Source organism: Protopterus annectens, chromosome 13.part0 (genome assembly GCF_019279795.1).
Source record: "Protopterus annectens isolate FY-2018-M chromosome 13.part0, PAN1.0, whole genome shotgun sequence".
Classification (NCBI taxonomy): Eukaryota; Metazoa; Chordata; order Ceratodontiformes; family Protopteridae; genus Protopterus; species Protopterus annectens.
The window spans coordinates 133451678-133473699 of record NC_056747.1 but is presented as its reverse complement, the minus strand read 5'-3'; the positions used below and the strand labels follow the sequence as shown (position 1 = coordinate 133473699).

The 22022-nt window shown below is 38.9% G+C and overlaps 1 protein-coding gene across 1 annotated transcript in view; it reads left to right on the top strand.

Moving 5' to 3' along the window:
• Nucleotides 1-22022, top strand: part of NWD1 (NACHT and WD repeat domain containing 1) — a 1242814-nt gene that overhangs the window by 1091655 nt on the left and 129137 nt on the right. The window contains exon 12 of the mRNA XM_044090721.1: nucleotides 16497-16769. Within this exon, the coding sequence (XP_043946656.1) occupies nucleotides 16497-16769 (273 nt within the window). The remainder of the gene's footprint in view (nucleotides 1-16496; nucleotides 16770-22022) is intronic.

Below are 22022 nucleotides of genomic sequence, written 5' to 3'. Positions count from 1 at the left end.
ACGGACAACATGTCCGTAGTCTGGTGCATAAACAAGCAAGGGGGAACCAAGTCTTATCAACTATGCAGAGAGGCCATGAGAATCTGGCAATGGGCGGAGTCCACGGGTCGCTTTCTGATAGCAACGCACATCCCGGGGTTATCCAACGTCATCGCCGACAGGTTGAGCAGAGCTATCCTGTTGCCTCATGAGTGGTCCCTCAAACAGTCAGTTGCGAAGGAAATTTTTCGCAAATGGGGCCAGCCTTCCTGCGATCTCTTTGCGTCTCCAATGAATGCCAAATGCAGAAGCTATTTTGCCTATTACCCCCTCCAGGGGAGGTTCCCAGGGACGCTCTAGTTCACGATTGGCCCCCGGGTCTCCTTTACGCCTTTCCTCCATTTCCCCTGATTGCAAAATTTCTGCAGAAAGCCAACAACCTGCAAAGGACGATTATCCTCATTGCCCCATTCTGGCCTCGTCAAATCTGGTTTTTCTTTCTTCTGGTACACCGAATTCGGGAACCTTGGATCTTGGACCCGGAGCCGGATCTACTGACCCACTCGTCAGGGGCTCCCCACCCGTCGCTAATCTCCCTCAGACTAGCAGCTTGGCTGCTCCGCTTCCCTACTTAGCCAGGTCTGATCTTCTTTCCCCTGCAGTTCAGAATATACTAGTGGCTTCTCATAAAGCTTCCACTACAAAGATTTACACTAGTAAATGGAAGCGTTTTGTGCACTGGGCAAATACACAACAATTGGACCCTGTGATAGCTCCTCTGAATAGGATCTTGGAGTTTTTGACCGAACTGTTCCACCAAGGAGCTTCTCCTGCCACTTTGAAAGTGGAATTGGCTGCCATTTCAAACTTTCATGTGGAAGAATGTGGGGCTCTTATTATGCCTCACAGACTCTGTAAGGCCTTTCTGAAAGGATCTTTCCATATTAGACCACCAGTTAGAACTCCTACATCACCTTGGAACTTGAACCTTCTCTTATCTCAGCTGATGCTACCACCTTTTAAACCAGCCTCTTCCTGTCCTTTGAAATATTTGTCATGGAAGACTCTCTTTTTGGTGGCCATTACATCGGCCAGACGGGTATCGGAGCTTTAAGCTCTTTCCGTTAAACACCCTTACTTGATCTTTTACTCTGATAGAGTATCTCTTCGCACTAATCCGTCCTTTCTTCCCAAAGTTTGCTCCGTTAATAACATTAATCAGTCCATTGAGCTCCCTACCTTTTTCAAAAACCATTCCAATAAGTTGGAATATATGTTACACAAGTTAGATGTTCATAGGCAACTCAGATTTTACTTGGACAGAACAAAGGATCACAGAAAAACAGACCAGCTTTTTGTAGCCTTTGCAGACAGCAAGAAGGGTATGGCAGTTACGAAATGAACCCTTTCCAAATGGCTATCCGATTGCATTATTTTTGTTTATGCTGCCTCGGAGCAAACTTTACCTGTCAAGCCCAAAGGGCACTCTACAAGATCAGTATCTACATCCCTGGCTCATGCAGCCCGACTACCGTTAGACACTATTTGTGCGGCTGCCACTTGGTCTAAACCACATACATTCATTACTCATTACAAAGTAGACAGGGTTTCTAGGGACAGGGCAACCTTTGGTTCCACTGTGCTCAGGAACGTTCTCCCGTGAGTTCCTCAGGAACATGGAGCTAGGGACGCTACCCAGGTGTAAGAACAAACGGCGAGATTGAACACTCTCACATATAGAAGTTATGTCCTTACCATAACGTTCCATGTGGAGTGTTCATCTCGCCTTTGTTCTTACATTCCCACCCTCCCACCCTCAGGAAGAACGTCCAGTTTAGGTGTCTGGTTTGGTTCTCCTACTTCTGCCTTATGCAGTTGTTGTGGTTGTATTTTTCAACTATGTTTGTTCTTGTTGGCATGAATGTGTTATATTCTCTCTGTTGACTTCTGGTTTGCTTGCAAACTAGATCTGAGTTATAGGCAGAGGGGGATTATGGGAGTTAGGTTGGTCTCGAGCTTCTTCTCGATGCAGAGCTTTGCCAAGCGGCCGACACGGAGCCGAGGATCGGCTCCAAACCCAGGTGTAAGAACAAAGGCGAGATGAACACTCCACATGGAACGTTATGGTAAGGACATAACTTCTATTTTTTTCACATCAACATATAAATAGTCGCAAACGTTGCAAATGTGGCATTTAAATAATCTCTGGCTTAGTACATTGTACAAAGGCTTCATTTCGTTTAGACTGAAAAACATTTTTAAAACTTTTGCCTCTCTTTTGGACAAAAACAGGACCATATCTTATTGCTCTATTAACATCAAGACAACTTCTGAAAATCTTCCAGTTATTAGCTATTATATTTTTAATACTTTTCACATCCACACTATTACTAATTTGCATAGAAACTCTAAAATCAACTTCATCAACTTTCTGAAGTGTAAATTTGTCAGATTTTCTAATATTACATATTTCTGTAAACTTATCCTCCACTAGAGCCTTTGGATAACCCCTATTTAAAAAAATGAATACACAAGCTCACTCTCTCTTGAATAAAGTTATCATTTCTCATAGTTAATTTATTCACCCTCATTTATTGTCCTTTGACAATATTTTCTTTTAGGGTGCATGCTACTACAGTGTAAATACGCATTATTCTGCTCATTCTTCTTGTCGATTTTAGTTAATAACTTACCATTATCTTTTAAAATTACTACATCTAAGTAACTAATGCTAAAATTATTATGCAGGGATGTAAATTAAAAAAAAAAAGCTGATATTGTTGATATATATTAAAAAATCATTCAGCAATTCTATCCCGCCCTCTCCATGTCAAAAACACATCATCAATAAATTCCTTACAAACCACTATATTGTCTACATAAGTATCTAAAAAAAATGTTGGCCTTCTCCCACCCATTCATAAAGATACTAGCATAACTGGAAGCCATAGCAGCCCCTATTGCCATTCCATTCATCTGGCAATAAATTTCATTCTTGAATACAAAGAAGTTATAACTTAAAATTAAATCTAACATTTCCATCAAAAGGCTAACTCTATTGTTAAAAAATAACTTAGAGTTGATTAATTAAATTCTGTTTCCATGCCTTCCTCATTTGGTTTAACGGTATATAACAACTTAATATCCAGGGTGACCAACAAATCAGATTCTAAAACGCTGATATTATTTATCTTATTTATAAAATCAAAAGTGTTTTTGATATAAGAATTACTCAATTCCACTGCAGCAAAAACAACAGCAAAGCAGCAAAAGAACAGCAGTAAATACAATGAAAAACAAAGAACAGGAACCCCATGAGTAAAATGTATTCTTCTCTGAAGTCTCGGCATACACTGCCTCCAGGAACCCAATGAGCAAAATGTATTCTTCTCTGATGTCTCAGCATACACTGCCTCCAGGAACCCAATGAATAAAATGTATTCCTCTCTGACGTCTTGACATACACTGCCTCCAGGAACCCAATGAATAAAATGTATTCCTCTCTGACGTCTAGGCATACACTGCCTCCAGGAACCCAATGATAAAATGTATTCCTCTCTGACGTCTAGGCATACACTGCCTCCGGGAACCCAATGATAAAATGTATTCCTCTCTGATGTCTCGGCATACACTGCCTCCAAGAACCCAATGAGTAAAATGTATTCCTCTCTGATGTCTCGGCATACACTGCCTCCAGGAACCCAATGAATAAAATGTATTCCTCTCTGACATCTTGGCATACACTGCCTCCAGGAACCCAATGAGTAAAATGTATTCCTCTCTGACGTCTCGACATACACTGCCTCCAGGAACCCAATGAATAAAATGTATTCCTCTCTGACGTCTCGGCATACACTGCCTCCAGGAACCCAATGAATAAAATGTATTCCTCTCTGACGTCTCGGCATACACTGCCTCCAGGAACCCAATGAATAAAATGTATTCCTCTTTGACGTCTCGGCATACACTGCCTCCAAGAACCCAATGAATAAAATGTATTCCTCTCTGACGCCTCTGCATGCACTGCCTCCAGGAACCCAATGAATAAAATGTATTCCTCTCTGACGTCTTGGCATACACTGCCTCCAGGAACCCAATGAATAAAATGTATTCCTCTCTGACGTCTCGGCATACACTGCCTCCAGGAACCCAGTGAATAAAATGTATTCCTCTCTGACGTCTCGGCATACACTGCCTCCAGGAACCCAATGAATAAAATGTATTCCTCTCTGACGTCTCGGCATACACTGCCTCCAGGAACCCAATGATAAAATGTATTCCTCTCTGACGTCTCGGTATACACTGCCTCCAGGAACCCAATGAATAAAATGTATTCCTCTCTGACATCTCGGCATACACTGCCTCCAGGAACCCAATGAGTAAAATGTATTCCTCTCTGATGTCTCGGCATACACTGCCTGCAGGAACCCAATGAATAAAATGTATTCCTCTCTGACATCTCGGCATGCACTGCCTCCAGGAACCCAATGAGTAAAATGTATTCCTCTCTGACGTCTCAGCATATACTGCCTCCAGGAACCCAATGAGTAAAATGTATTCCTCTCTGACATCTCGGCATACACTGCCTCCAGGAACCCAGTGATAAAATGTATTCCTCTCTGATGTCTTGGCATACATTGCCTCCAGGAACCCAATGAATAAAATGTATTCCTCTCTGACGTCTCGGCATACACTGCCTCCAGGAACCCAATGATAAAATATATTCCTCTCTGACGTCTCGGCATACACTGCCTCCAGGAACCCAATGAATAAAATGTATTCCTCTCTGATGTCTCGGCATACACTGCCTCCAGGAACCCAATGATAAAATGTATTCCTCTCTGACGTCTCGACATACACTGCCTCCAGGAACCCAATGAATAAAATGTATTCCTCTCTGACGTCTCGGCATACACTGCCTCCAGGAACCCAATGATAAAATGTATTCCTCTCTGACGTCTCGGCATACACTGCCTCCAGGAACCCAATGAATAAAATGTATTCCTCTCTGACGTCTCGGCATACACTGCCTCCAGGAACCCAATGATAAAATGTATTCCTCTCTGACGTCTTGGCATACACTGCCTCCAGGAACCCAATGAATAAAATGTATTCCTCTCTGACGTCTTGGCATACACTGCCTCCAGGAACCCAATGATAAAATGTATTCCTCTCTGAAGTCTCAGCATACACTGCCTCCAGGAACCCAATGATAAAATGTATTCCTCTCTGACGTCTCGGCATGCACTGCCTCCAGGAACCCAATGAATAAAATGTATTCCTCTCTGACGTCTCGGCATACACTACCTCCAGGAACCCAATGATAAAATGTATTCCTGTCTGGCATCTCGGCATACACTGCCTCCAGGAACCCAACGAATAAAATGTATTCCTCTCTGACATCTCGGCATGCACTGCCTCCAGGAACCCAATGAGTAAAATGTATTCCTCTCTGACGTCTCGGCATACACTGCCTCCAGGAACCCAATGAATAAAATGTATTCCTCTCTGACGTCTCGGCATGCACTGCCTCCAGGAACCCAATGAATAAAATGTATTCCTCTCTGACGTCTCGGCATACACTGCCTCCAGGAACCCAATGATAAAATGTATTCCTGTCTGGCATCTCGGCATACACTGCCTCCAGGAACCCAACGAATAAAATGTATTCCTCTCTGACATCTCGGCATGCACTGCCTCCAGGAACCCAATGAGTAAAATGTATTCCTCTCTGACGTCTCGGCATACACTGCCTCCAGGAACCCAATGAATAAAATGTATTCCTCTCTGACGTCTCGGCATGCACTGCCTCCAGGAACCCAATGAATAAAATGTATTCCTCTCTGACGTCTTGGTATACACTGCCTCCAGGAACCCAATGAATAAAATGTATTCCTCTCTGACATCTCGGCATACACTGCCTCCAGGATCCCAATGAATAAAATGTATTCCGCTCTGATGTCTCGGCATACACTGCCTCCAGGAACCCAATAAATAAAATGTATTCCTCTCTGATGTCTCGGCATGCATTGCCTCCAAGACCCCGATGAGTAAAATGTATTCCTCTCTGACGTCTCAGCATGCATTGCCTCCAGGAACACAATGAATAAAATGTATTCCTCTCTGACGTCTTGGCATGCACTGCCTCCAGCAACCCAATGAATAAGATGTATTCCTCTCTGATGTCTCGGCATACACTGCCTCCAGGAACCCAATGAGTAAAATGTATTCCTCTCTGACATCTCGGCATGCACTGCCTCCAGGAACCCAGTGAATAAAATGTTTTCCTCTCTGACATCTCGGCATGCATTGCCTCCAGGAACCCAATGAGTAAAATGTATTCCTCTCTGACGTCTCGGCATGCATTGCCTCCAGGGACCCAATGAATAAAATGCATTCCTCTCTGATGTCTCGGCATATACTACCTCCAGGAACCCAATGAATAAAATGTATTCCTCTCTGACATCTCGGCATACACTGCCTCCAGGAACCCAATGAATAAAATGTATTCCTCTCTGACGTCTCGTCTTACACTGCCTCCAGGAACCCAATAAATAAAATATATTCCTCTCTGACGTCTCGGCATACACTGCCTCCAGGAACCCAATAAATAAAATCTATTCCTCTCTGACGTCTCGGCATACACTGCCTCCAGGAACCCAATGATAAAATGTATTCCTCTCTGATGTCTTGGCATACACTGCCTTCCAGGAACCCAATGAATAAAATGTATTCCTCTCTGACGTCTCGGCATACACTGCCTCCAGGAACCCAATGAATAAAATGTATTCCTCTCTGACGTCTCGGCATACACTGCCTCCAGGAACCCAATGAATAAAATGTATTCCTCTCTGACATCTCGGCATACACTGCCTCCAGGAACCCATTGAATAAAATGTATTCCTCTCTGACGTCTCAGCATACACTGCCTCCAGGAACCCAATGAATAAAATGTATTCCTCTCTGATGTCTCAGCATACACTGCCTCCAGGAACCCAATGAATAAAATGTATTCCTTGCTGACATCTTGGCATACACTGCCTCCAGGAACCCAATGAATAAAATGTATTCCTCTCTGACGTCTCGGCATACACTGCCTCCAGGAACCCAATGATAAAATGTATTCCTCTCTGACGTCTCGGCATACACTGCCTCCAGGAACCCAATGGTAAAATGAATTCCTCTCTGACGTCTTGGCATACACTGCCTTCAGGAACCCAATGAATAAAATGTATTCCTCTCTGATGTCTCAGCATACACTGCCTCCAGGAACCCAATGAATAAAATGTATTCCTTGCTGACATCTTGGCATACACTGCCTCCAGGAACCCAATGAATAAAATGTATTCCTCTTTGATGTCTCGGCATACACTGCCTCCAGGAACCCAGTGAATAAAATGTATTCCTCTCTGATGTCTCGGCATACACTGCCTCCAGGAACCCAATGATAAAATGTATTCCTCTCTGACGTCTCGACATACACTGCCTCCAGAAACCTGATGAATAAAATGTATTCCTCTCTGACGTCTCTGCATACACTGCCTCCAGGAACCCAATGATAAAATGTATTCCTTTCTGACGTCTCGGCATACACTGCCGCCAGGAACCCAATGAATAAAATGTATTCCTCTCTGACGTCTCGGCATACACTGCCTCCAGGAACCCAATGAATAAAATGTATTCCTGTATGACATCTCGGCATACACTGCCTCCAGGAACCCAATGATAAAATGTATTCCTCTCTGACATCTCGGCATACAGTGCCTCCAGGAACCCAATGAATAAAATGTATTCCTCTCTGACGTCTCGGCATACAGTGCCTCCAGGAACCCAATGAATAAAATGTATTCCTCTATGACGTCTCAGCATACACTGCCTCCAGGAACCCAATGAATAAAATGTATTCCTCTCTGATGTCTTGGCATACTCTGCCTCCAGGAACCCAATGAATAAAATGTATTCCTCTCTGACGTCTTGGCATACACTGCCTTCTTGGAGTACACAGTTATTTCACATCACACACTTGTTTTATATACACTACTAAATAGGCAATTAAACAATAAAGTCATCAAGTGATACCATAAAACACTTAAAAAGCATTTAAAGTAATACATGCCAATTAAAATCAACATTCATACCCTTTGGAAACAAAGTATCAAACTTTTATATATACACTGCTTCTTTATAAAGAAGTTTATTCTTGCTGACGCCCCCTCCCAAAAAAAAACACACTCTACTTTTTCTAAAATTGTAGCTTCTAAACCATGAACAGAACTACCATGTGCTTCCAAAAAATGTTGTGCCACTGAACTCTGTTCCTTTTTATTTAATATATCACAAACATGTTCTAATAGCCTTGTTTTAAAAGCTCTTTTGGACTCACCCACATAAAACTTATTACAAGGACATCTGAGGGCATAAATAATGCCCTCAGTGTCACACCTATAATTCCCACAAACTTCAAATCTTCGACCATTTAAGAGTCCAAAATAAGGCAAAATAAATTTGCATGCCTTGCATTTGCCACATCCTACTGTCCCTTTTATTCTTAATGACTCATATAAGACCTCCTCGGGTCTGCAAAACCTAGATTTCACCAAAAAACTCTTAATATTCCTACCCAGTCTATATGAAGCAACCAGTTTATTAGGCATCCATGAACTTCCTACCTTTAAATTTGATAACAGTTGCCACTGTTTGTACTATCCTATAAAGTCTATTGCTAAATCCACTGTATGTGGTTACAAAATACATTTCACAACCAGATTCAATATTGTTATTTACTTTGGAAACTCCCTTCCATTTTCTATTGTTGTTTCCTATATATTCTTTATTGAATCATTCTAGACCATGCCTTAGCAATTATATCTTCACCATAACCACGCTTTTTAAACATTTCAAAAGTATAACCTATCTCTCTTAAAAAATCTTGTTCATCACTGCATAGTCTATAAAGACGTATGCATTCACCATAAGGTAAGGCATCATTCGTATGCCCAGGATGACAACTTGTTGCTTTCAAATAATATATGTCCCCCTGAATCTCCTATGTACTTTTGTGGTTAGTATACCATCTTCCTTAAGTAACAAATCTGCATCCAAAAAGGACACCTTCTTCCCCATTTGGATGCCATCAAATGGGAAATTAAATCTGTTTACTTGTAACTCATCCAACAAATTCTGCACTTCCTGTTCCCCTCCACATAAAAAAATTAAATCATCAGTAAATCTAAAGTAACATTTAACATATTGACAAAAAAAACTTTTCCTATAAACATATTCAACTTCAAATAAGCCCATTGTTAAATTAGCATATGAGGGGCAAAAGCCGCCCCCATAGCTGTTCCACATTTCTGATGATAAACATGGTTATCAAACTCAAAATAATTATTCTTCAAACAAAAATGTACTAAATCTACAATATATTCTTTAGTGGGTGACTCCCCCATGAAGAATCTAATTGACTCAAGGCCATGGCAGTGTTTAATGTTAGTATATTAACTTTTCACATCTAGAGTCACCCAATACATCTTATTAGTCCATTGTACTGTCCTTAACTTGCTTAAAAAATCAAAAATATCTTTAACATAAGCAGGTAATAAAACTACCTTGAGTAGCAACAGGAAATGCAGCAATTGTCCCAAATTATAAGTGAAAGAATTTCTACCTGAAACAGTAGGGCGCCCCAAAGGGGCCTGTATATTTTTGTGAATTTTAGATAAACAGTTGAATTGTCATCCAAATGTTCATGGCACATCTTCAAATACTGAGATATATGCATCACAACTAGTTTGTTTCCCTCGTCAGCAGGTTTGAAAACCAGCTGTTCATTTGTAGTCACATTTAATAATGCTGACCACTCTTCTCTAGTTAAATTGTAAACAATATTCTGTTTTTCATTTAAAAACATATTTAATTCAATTTCAGTAAAAAAACTACTGTTTTATGAAAAGAACTGATGTCAGTTTCAAAAAAACCTGGAACATAACTGTTGTGTGTTTTAACACAGCTAGTATCAAATAAGCTGTATGCATTATATTCATCATCAGAAGCACAGGAAAAATAATTCTCTTCCATACTAGAATCACTGGCATTAATACATTCATTTTGTTTAGTACTATTTAAATTATTGAACATACATTTCAATTGTAATTTCCTAACCAGTCCAAAAATGTCTTTTTTCACTTCATATAGCTTGGGAACAACAGTGGGAACAAACTTCAGATCACAGTTTAACACAGAAATTTCACTGTTTGAAAATACATACCTTGACAAATTGACAACATATCCAGCATTCTTACCACTTGGTTCATTTGTAGTAATTGTTTTGGGGGATTAGAATGCCATTGGTTTGGAAACTCATTCTCTCTCTGTCCAGGTATGTATTTTCAAGCAGTGAACTTTCTGTGTTGAACTGTGGACTGAAGTTTGTTCCCACTGTTGTGGTAAATGGATTGGGGGAAAGGTCTTTTATAACTATAAGGCACCAGCATTGAATCTAGGTACCAAGCTTCTTAATGGGCAAAAGGCCTTGAAACTGCTCACCAGCCCTGCAAACCATATCAATAACTTTATCACCCTGCATTTTCTTTTATTTTTCTTTGTTCCCATTTTAGATTATAATGCAGTAAGTATATCTGAAAATAATTTCAAAGTATGGCATTCCAACATGCTTTAGCTGAATAATTATCCAGCATTTTATAGCTGCATATACAGCTGTATGTATCTTGTAAAAGAGTAGTTCATTAAATGATTTCCAAAAACGAGGAAGCGGACTCCTTGTACCAGCAGAAAAACCAAAACGTAGGGTAAGTGTGCGGTAGTGTCGGATCTTAGGGTTAGGGGTGGGTTAAGTGAGTTAGGGTTAGGGTGCAAGTAGGGTAAGTGTGCGGTAGTGTTGGACCTTAGGGTTAGGGTTTGGGTTAGGGCTAGTGGATATGTAATGTAGTGTAATGTGTTGTTTACGTGTAGTGTGTCGGTGTAATGGTGTTCGGTGTTTTGCGTTGTCGGTATTGTGTGTTGTCGGTCCTTTGGTGTCGGTGATTTGTGTTTCGGCGTTGTGGCGTTTCGGTAAACTGAAGGGGATCCATATATATATATATATATATATATATATATATATATATATATATATATATATATGGGAGCCATTTATGATTTCGAAATACTGAAATATCGAATTTCAATATCTCAAGACTATAAAACCGAATGTTTAAAATAGCGAAAGTTCATATTCGCGAATTCGAATATCTCGAATTTGCGGTTATGGCCTTACGCTATGGGATTGTGTGTTTATGGTGTGCAATGCCATGTGTGGATCTAGGTGTTTTGTCAGGTAAGTGAGTGTTTTGTAAGGGATTTGAGTGGGGGTTAGAGTGTGTTTGAGTGTGCTGATATGTTTGATGTGTGTGTGAGGGACTGGAGAATGTGCGTGTATGAGTTTGCTTTTGTTTCCTGTTTGTGAAATCGTGGAGTTAGTATATATAAGTAGGGGGGGTGCAGGGGGCACAGCCCCCCACATGGGGGTGCAGAGGGGCTTGCCCCCCTGCTTATGTGTGTGTGAGTTGTGTATGTGTGTAGTTTTTGTTTATGTTGTGATGTGGGTGTTGTGGTGTATGTATGGTGTAGTGTATGCAGTTTGTTTGGTGTTTTGAATTTTGCGGTTTTGGGCTCGGGGGTTTTGTAGTTTCTGTGTTTTGTGGATATGATTTCATAGTTTTGAGATACTGAAATTCGATGTTTCAGTATTTCGAGATTATGAAGTGAATCCATATATAATATGGGTTCACTACAGAATCTCGAAACACAACCGCGGTGGTGGTGCTGCGGTAGCGTTATCGCCTGACAGTAAGACGCCGTCCGGTTCGATTCTCAGCTAGAGCGTCTTCTCTGTGGAGACATGCGTGAATGGGCGTACCTTCGTTGAAGGTTGTGCGTCAGGGCTGGTAACTCGGCAAGTAAAAATCAGCTACCAATCATTAGCGGACCGGAGTTCCGCTGTGGCGACCCCTAACCGGGAAAAGCCGAAAGACACAACAACAGAATCTCAAAACACTGAAATCCCGAATTTCAGTATTTCGAAATTCTATAGCCAAAAGCAATAAATCATGAAATCCCAGAAGCGCGAAATTCAAAATCCTGAAGTTTGGAGATTTTGAAATAGCTGTTCTGGTGTTGCGCTGTGTGAATGGATAGGTGTAAGTTTAGGTAAGTTTGTATGTGTAACTGTGTTGGTTAGGGGATTTAGTGTATATTAGTGTGTTGTGGCTGTGATGTGTGTGTGCAAGGGGCTATGAATGTGTGGGTGTGAGTTACCTTTGTGTGTGTGAGTGTGCAATCTAGTATATATAAGTAGGGGTGTGGGGGGCGCAGTTTGTCAGTAGTGTAGATTGTGGGGGGACATTGTGTGTATGTGTATGTCTGTGGTGTATTTGTAGTGTAGGTTCGCGATTTTAAATTTCGCGGTTCTGGGGTTTTGGGATTTAAAGCTTTCGACTATAGAATTTCGAAATACTGAAATTCGGGATTTCAGTATTTCGAGATTCTATAGTGAACCCATATAGATATATATATATATATATATATATATATATATGTATATATATGTATATATATATATATATATATATATATATATAGAGAGAGAGAGAGAGAGAGAGAGAGAGATCAGGGATGCATGGGCACTACACGTATGTTGGGCTGCGTAGGACCATTTATTTTTATAGCATTTGGTAATACCTTGTTGAGTGATTGTTTAGAACTGTGATTTTCTGACAGTTTTAGATAGTGTGGTTTCAATGTTTGGGGTTTATCTTCAGGGAGAAATATACTAACAGATATGCAGGAATGTGAATCTGACAAAATATTTTGGCTATTTCACTAAAAACTAACAAGCTGCACAGATAGCATACCTTCTATTAAACTAATGTGTGAAATTTGTTTTTAAAATCTACTTTGCAAATTTGAATGATTAACATTTAATTTGCTTGCCAGTCTGAAAGGAAGATTGTAGCATAAAAATAAACTAAAAATAGTCCACGATTATATAGCTTTATTAATTGTACATCTACAAATGAAAATTATTATCCAGTTCTATTCACCTAAACAGAAACTTTTTAAACATACAAAATAGCCATAACATTTAAATAATTTTCCATATGTTCTTCATACAAAATATTTAATTCCATCAACGTTCAGTGACACTAGCCTTGAAACATTCAAATCTAATAGTATGGCTGTCCATTAAAGATTAATGTTCCCGTTTATTTCAGTGGTCTGGCTGTTCATTCTGACATTCTCAAGCCAAGCATCATGAAAACTGAATCATACCTGGCCTTTAGAAACAAAATTTTACTGTGCAGAGGTTATGATAGTTTGTGTGAATGTTGCTGGAGTTATTAAGAAAATGTTACCTGGTTTACCATATAGGGATAGACTGTGATGGCAGATTACACATTGTCTGCCATTTCACCTGCCTTTTAGATAAGCTGCATGTTCTCCATTAATTAGGATCTTTCCAGTATTTCTTATCACACTACAACATCTTAAAGTATGCCGTTCCATTCATCTAATACCCCCTTCTGTGAAATAACGTTTTCTCATGTGTCCCTTGACCGATCCATTTTCTTTTTTCATATTCGTTCTGTTCATTTCAGTTCTTTAAAATGTGATATTCACTTAGAATCTACAAATTTCCTTGAGATAAATACCTTCTGGTATGTTCCTCACCCCCAATCCTTGCCTTCCTTCAGCTTTATGTATTTATTTATTATTTATTTATTCTTTTTATTTATCCTTTGTTGACTAGAGTTAGTCCCACTAGGCTAGTGGCCTCTTCTTTTCAGGGACTAGATGTGGTATTTATACTACCTGGGTAAATTTGGCTAGGGTATCTGTGAACATCCTATACTCTTTTCAATAGGTGCTGTGTGATCTTTTACATCCATCTGAGCTGCTGTCAACTGAAGCAGATGGAATCTTGGTTTAACATCTTATCTGAAAGGCGACACAGTCAGGAATGCAACACCCTCATAATGCTGTATTGCATTGTCAACAATCCAGTCACCTGGAGTGGGAAAAGAACCTATAACCTTTTGGTTTTCTAGCACCAAAGGCACTTGTGCTACCTGTTGAGCCCAGTAGTTGTCCATGTTAAAGACCGCACAATTGTTGTTTCCCTTCAGTGTACTGTCTGTACCCTGTTTATGCAGCTCTATATGATGTCTCCAGAATTGCAAACCATTCTCTAGAGAAGGCATTACTAACCATCTGCCACCTACTCAGCATGGTTTCAGACCTGCCCATAGCACCACTTCAGCCCTCCTCTGCTTCACAGACACAGTAAACCATCTCAGAAATGAAGGCCTACAAGTGTCAACTCTTTTTTTGGATATGTCCAAAGCATTTGATACAGTCTCACATCAAATACTGCTAAACAAACTAAACCAATATCATCTATCAAATTCCACTCTTACCTGGTTCCAAAGCTACTTAACTGACAGGTACCAAGCTGTGAAATGGGAAACTTCTCTCTCTCCTCAGTTGCCCATAAGTATAGAAGTCCCACAGGGTTCTGTCTTAGGACCACTACTATTCACAGTCTTCACAAATGACCTCCATACCTCCACACAGCATGCATCTATAATTCAGTATGCAGATGGCACTACCTTAATCTGTGCTGCACAAAACATTCCCACCCTCCTGCAAACAACTCAACTAGTATTCTCTGACGTTGAAAACTACCTTACCAAAGCCCAACTTATCCTCAATCCAAAGAAAACTCAACTTATGATTATAACCAGTTCTAACAAAAACATTAACAGTCAATTCACTATCTACTCCACAAATGCTACTCCAGTTGCTCCAGTGGCACAGTCTAAACTATTGGAGATAACCATAGATTCCCACCTAAAATTTGATAGTCATCTCAACTTAACTATTAAAAAAGTACATGCCAAACTGGGGTCACTCTACCGTATCAAGCCATTTCTTACCAACAACACAAGATCAGCCATTGCTCGCCCCCAACTTCTATCCACCCTACTCTATGCATCTCCCATTCTGACTAATCTGAACAAAACTGAACTAAGCAAAATGGAAGCCTGCTATAACAGAATTGCCTGCTTTGCTGCAAATTGCTCATATAGAACTCATCACTGTACTGCTTTGAGACAGCTCCACTGGCTTGAACTGCCCAACCTCCTAACCTACAATCAGCTCTGCCTCTGTCATTCTATCTATTACCTCCCCAATAAGTGTCCTGCCCTCAAAAACCTAGTACAACATCACTCAGCCAAAAGGCCTCTTAGATCATCAAGCAAACTACTACTAGAAGTCACCAACAGCTACAATAGCTTTGGAGATGCACTATATAGTAGTTCAGTAGCTAACAAATGCAACTTTGTCCCTACTAGCATTCAAAACACATCACCCAAAGCCTCTTTTAAAGACCTCATCAGGCAACATCTCAAGCAACGTTGGCAGTGCCATGATTGCTCCCCAGGCTAGTGAAAGCGGATAACATATACAAACTAAATCTAGAGCACTTGATAATAGTTTTCAATCTTACTCACAAACACTGGCTAATCTACAATGTATATATACTGTACCTGTGTACTATGTATGTATTCTACCCATGTTCCAAATTTCAGCTGTACACCACAAATCTATTAATTACCTTTATTTTTAAAATTAATATTTTTTTGTTTGCTCTCTCGACTGTAACTGTTTATGTGCCACATACCACTGTAAAAACATGTCTCTTGTAATTTGTGTGTATACTGATCATGTCTAAATAACTAAATGTGTCTGTAATTTTTCTTTGTGGAGCTTTTCTCCCCAGGCCTCTGCTGAAAAAAGGCCTTTTCGGCTCAGTCAGACACCCCCGGTTAACAAATGTAAAATAAATAATAAATAAATAATCTATGAAGAAAGATAAAAATGTTTTTGTTTTCTGATTGTTACTTCCTTTGCATGCTACTATGCTGTCAACATTCGCAGCTGCTCTCACACAGTGTTGCTTTCCTTACAGTCTCTGCTTTTTTCCATTTATATACACGTAGACAAAACCTGAAGATGAATGCCAATAATGTATAATTCTGGGAGGCAAGGCAAGCAACAACTGTTACTTTTGTGCAGGTACATGCAGAAAGGGAAACATCTGCCAATTTGAATCAGCAAACTGAAAAAAATGGGAAAACATCTAAGAAATGGGGAACAAACTATATAGGGTAATGTATTTTTTGGGAATGTGGAAATCTACATAAGGTACACTTGTATTACTATATATTTTTTCATCAGTGAAATTGTATGTGTCTGCTTTCTTTTTAAATCTGGTTTGTAAGAACATTACAGAAACTTGATAAAATTAACACCTGTTTTAAAAACTGGAGGGAGACAAGAAAGAGTATTAGCTTCCTTATATTTTGGAAATGTACATTTTTGGCAACTTGCTAGATGTTGTTAGACTTGCTGTCTTTTTTGCTTACCATTTTTTAATGTTTTGTTATTTTGTTTAGATTAATGGCTGGCATCTGGACACAGCTGTGGCTCTTTTCAGAATTCCAAGTCAGAATCCAAATGTTAGGATGTATTCTGTTGTATGGGGTCCCGGACTTCTGCTTATGGCATTATCAGAAGGAGGCTTGTTGAGTCTGTGGGACAGTACCACAGGAGAGCTTCAAGGCCAACACCAGATTACTGGGCTGACAGATGCAATTCCTGTCTGTTCAGCACTGCTGAAAAAAATTGGTGCGATGGTTGCTGGATTCAGTAATGGAACCTTGGCCTTAGTGAGTAGGTTTTCTTCATCATTAAGAACTCCTGTTTTGCCTAACTCAGTACGCTAAACTTTTTTTATTTTCTTTTAAAAATAATGAAAATAATGTAATATTGTGTTGAATGCCTTGTGCTACCTTGCAAACATTTCAAGAAATCACTTTTGCTACCATTTATGTGCACAAAATATATTTTCAAATGTATGACCATTTCTGTGCTTTTCATAATTCGACAAGAGTGACTACACACAACTGCTTGTTTACAGAGGCCTAACCTAGGAGCATGTAAACTGACATTTTTAGAGTCAGATTATATTCAAATGACTGATCTGAATGTATTTATGTCCTTTTCTTTGTACTGATTTTAACCTTGAAGGTGATATGCAGGGGCACTAGTTAACACAGTAAAGTAAGCCTTTTTAATTTCAGGTTGAGGACACCAAATGTCTGACTTCTTCATGTTTCTGCTGTTATTTGGAGTCTAAAAGAGGTGAAAAGCAGTGTTATGATTCAGATATATTATACAATAGACTGTATAAGGTAACAAGCTGTAAGCAAACTATATAGTAATGCCTACTAAAATATATTAGATAAAACTATATTACAAAAAATTCATTGATTAAATGTGGGACTTTCTGTAGATATTTTTGTAGTGAGAAACCTGAAAGAAAATAGAAAACCTTCAAAGATTTTGGAAATTATGTGATTAATTCAAATAAGAATAGCTCTGGGGTTGTTTTAAACCCAAATGTAACTTTTGACAAATCTATTAAAATAAAAGTATTGATGGAGGAAACTAGTCATATGACTGTGCTTCAAGAGATAATAAAGTGGAAGAATTTGTATCCAAAGACAGAAATGAAGCTTAGATGGGGAATAAATGATTGTGTCAAAGAAAACATGGTGAAAAGGTTCAGACAGGGAATAAAGAAGTACTGTGTTCCATTATAGACAGCCCATGGAAAGATTCAGATATGGCAGCAGCCTACAAAATGAGAAAGTGTGAACATTGCTTTGAATGTGACTGCATTTTAAAGTATCAAATGGCCGAAATGTCAAATCCAATATGGTCATGACCATATGATCGACAATTCGGTTTGTCAACAAAAACCACAAAGAAAAACAACACCTGCAAACAACAGAAACAATGCTTTTGCAGGGAGGCCAGCTCCCTACACACTCCCTGCTAATTATATATACCAACTTTGAGATCACACTACAGTGGGGAAAAGGGAAAATTCCCTGATCTCCATTGTACTGCGATCTCAGTCAGAATGGTTTAACGGTCTGAATTGTCGATTATATGGTCTCCACCACATGGGTTTAAACAATTCAGCTGTTCAATACTTGGAAATAGACCCACTACATCTCAGTGGTGTGCGTAAGTGTATTTGTCTAAATGTATTTAAATCCAGTGGACTGAAGAAGTACTGTTTTCTACAGGAGGGCACACATTTTGTACTGGTGAAGGAAGTCTTAAGTATTCTTAGTTCTTATTCTTTAGTGATGGTAAGGGCTGAGTGTGAGACATACAAGCAGACTGGGGCAGTGGCTGCAGTTTTGACACTAAAATGATCTGGAGCAGTGAAACAGGAGTTGAGTTCACTGGGAAAGTCCTGTATATACTGGTTAGTCTGTGTCCCATTCCCCACCAGTGGTCTTAACCTGCTAGTTATGAATGAAATATTGAGATTACTGGTACAATGGGGTAAAATGAGGTTTCCATGGGGCATCAGTGGGTTATGAAAACATGAGGAACTCATTGAGCAGGCACTGCCCCAAAACACAGCTGCTAATACTTCAGGCCGAGTATTGCTAAGTACAGGGATTGCACCCAGGTGTCTTCCATTACAGTTATAGTGAGCACTACCCAACAAAAAGTTGCTTTAGTTTATACCCTGCCTGCATGGAGCACAATGGAGCCCAGGTTTTCCTTTAAAAATATATATCTTTTTATAAACATGTAGCAAACTGCTTGCTTCAAATATAGCAAATAGTTGCTATAGTTTATAGCCTGCCTGCCTGCATGGAGCTAGTTTTAGTTAAAAAAAAAAAAAAATCTTCTAAAACCCCAGCGCTAAGTCAGCTTCTCACTCACTACAAAGCTAATCGCCCTCTCCATTCTGTTGACAAATCATTACTCTGTATCTCAAGGGCTAACAGTAATGCTGGGAAAGCCCTATTCTCCCACACCATATCTAGAACCGGGAATAGCCTCCCCTCTTCTCTGACTTCTGCATCCACTACCACACTGTTCAAAAACTCACTTAAATCACATCTTATGAACACCTGGCTATGTCCATGTATTACATAACATTTATTTTGCTTCTTCATATACCTTCCTTCCTAGTATACTTGCTGTATATATGCTACAGTACCACAACTCTAATTTCTTTATCTCTAGCATGAAATTTCCCTTGATAACCATATTTATGTTTATTACTTCATATATTGTTGATATTCTCTTTGTCTGTTTTACTTCTCTGTCTGATTTTTTTGTCTGATTGTTATGTAAATGTGGAGCTTTTCTCCCCGGGCCTCTGCTGTAAATGGACCTGGTCCAGTCGGACTATCCCGGTAAACAAATGTAAAGTAAAATAAATAAATAAATACATTATAAACTGTACCAACCAACACAAGAAACCGACTGTAGAAGGAAAAAGGTTAGCTGGTAAAATATAGTAACTTCTGCACAGCTCGAACAGAGTATAACACACGTATAGCCAACGCTAGTGTTCCACCAAAATTCAGGCTAAATCCACTTGTAATGATGAAAAAACAAATCTTTTATTGAAAATAAGGTTTAGCGCTTTCATCTGTTAAAAATCGGACTTCCTCAGAACCAAAATGGAGTACTTCCAGTTCGCATTTAAATAACCTTTTTGGTGCCAAAAATTCAAGAGGAAATGGAGCTCTTAAAGAGACATAGTCATAATAACTCCATATATACATACTACTATGCTAAAAACAGCTAATCATTTCAACAGATCCAATGTGCTGATATAAAAAATGACAATATAAATATGATGACAATGTGAATAAATAAATAAAAGTAATTATAATTATGCTAAATAAAATAAAATACACTTTGCACATACTAACTTCATCTTAAAACATACTCCAAATATATGTAATAATGAAATGGTAAAACTTGCATGACTAGTGCTCATAAATTGTAACAAGTCAACAAGAATCAAAATACAATGGCAGCATCCATGATATATCTATGCCATGATTACAAATGGTATGATACTTATATTTTCATTTATGCCAGGTGACCTAATGGCATCTGTCAAAATTTGCTACTTACTTTCTTTCATGGCTAAAAGTGCTTTCCAATTTCCCCCATAAGTAAATACTTCTATGTGATCTATAATGGCAAATTTAAAACCATGTGATTCACCATACATGGATATGTGTTTATAAAGTGCATTGTTATTGTCTTTAATCTTTATTTTATAAATATGTTCATATACCCGTTTCCTAAGGGCTCTCTCTGTTTTGCCTATATAGAATGCGCTGCAGGCATAACATGTAGCAATATATATGACTTGTTTGGTGCTACAATTTCCTGCTTTGCATTTAATGTTAGTCTTGTTGATATCTCCTAACTTAATATTGCCTACCTCATTTATGGCATAACATTGTTTGCAGGTACTGGATTTTCTAGTTCCCATCGAGAGCTTTGTGTTATGTACAGTTTTTTGTTTAGAAGCTTTCTCCAATAATTTTTTAATGTTGGGTACTGTTTTATATACAAAGCTCGGATAATTGCCCAAAACGGAAGCTGTATCATCATTTACTGTTATTAAGTTCCAGTGCTGTCTTAAAATATCTCTAATATACTTCGTGTAAGGAGTATACATCGACGCAAACTCGATTACAACACATATCTACATCGTCATATCCCTTCTTTCTATTATGAGTCTTCATAAAATCTAAAGACTTGCCCAATAAAGGTGGAAATTTTTTACCCCATTCATTCTTCACATAGTTGGAAACTTGTGATAATAGGGCTGAGGGGTATCCTCGATTACTAAACATATTACTTATTCGGTCAACTTCCCTATTCATGATTTCTCTAGTAGATGACATACGAGCTGCCCTAATACATTGTCCTTTGTAAACATTTCTGAATATATGGGGAGGGTGAAAGCTATTAAATTCAATATAGTCATTTGAAAAGGTTTCCTTCCTATGAATTTGTGAAATAAATCCCTTATCAGAATGGCTGATATATGTGTCCAAATATGCTATGCCACTCTCACTGATGTTATGAGTGAACTCTAAAAAATTCATTGTGCCATTAATAAATTCCATAAAATAATTAATCTCATCTTTTGAACCCTTCCATAAGATGAATAAATAACCCAAATATTGTGTATAATATGCTATATTAGAATAAAATTGGCTCTTGAACACATATTCTCTTTCCCATTCCAGCATGACTAGATTGGCAAAATACAAATAGTTGCTATAGTTTATAGCCTGCCTGCCTGCATGGAGCTAGTTTTAGTTAAAAAAAAAAAATCTTCTAAAACCCCAGCGCTAAGTCAGCTTTTCACTCACTACAAAGCTAATCACCCTCTCCATTCTGTTGACAAATCATTACTCTGTATCTCAAGGGCTAACAGTAATGCTGGGAAAGCCCTATTCCCCCACACCATATCTAGAACCGGGAATAGCCTTCCCTCTTCTCTGACTTCTGCATCCACTACCACACTGTTCAAAAACTCACTTAAATCACATCTTATGAACACCTGGCTATGTCCATGTATTACATAACATTTATTTTGCTTCTTCATATACCTTCCTTCCTAGTATACTTGCTGTATATATGCTACAGTACCACAACTCTGATTTCTTTATCTCTAGCATGAAATTTCCCTTGATAACCATATTTTTTTTTATTACTTCATATATTGTTGATATTCTCTTTGCCCATTTTACATCTCTGTCTGATTTTTTTGTCTGATTGTTATGTAAATGTGGAGCTTTTCTCCCCGGGCCTCTGCTGTAAATGGACCTGGTCCAGTCGGACTATCCCGGTAAACAAATGTAAAGTAAAATAAATAAATAAATACATTATAAACTGTAACAGACAGACAGTTGCTACAGTTTATATCCTGCCTGCATGGAGCGCTGCATCACTCAGGTTTTAGTTTTAAAAAAAGAGATTATTGTTTTATCTTTTAAACTGTAGCAGATTACTTTCTACAATGATGCATACAGTTGCAAAAGTTTAAATAACACACAGAGCTCTAAAGC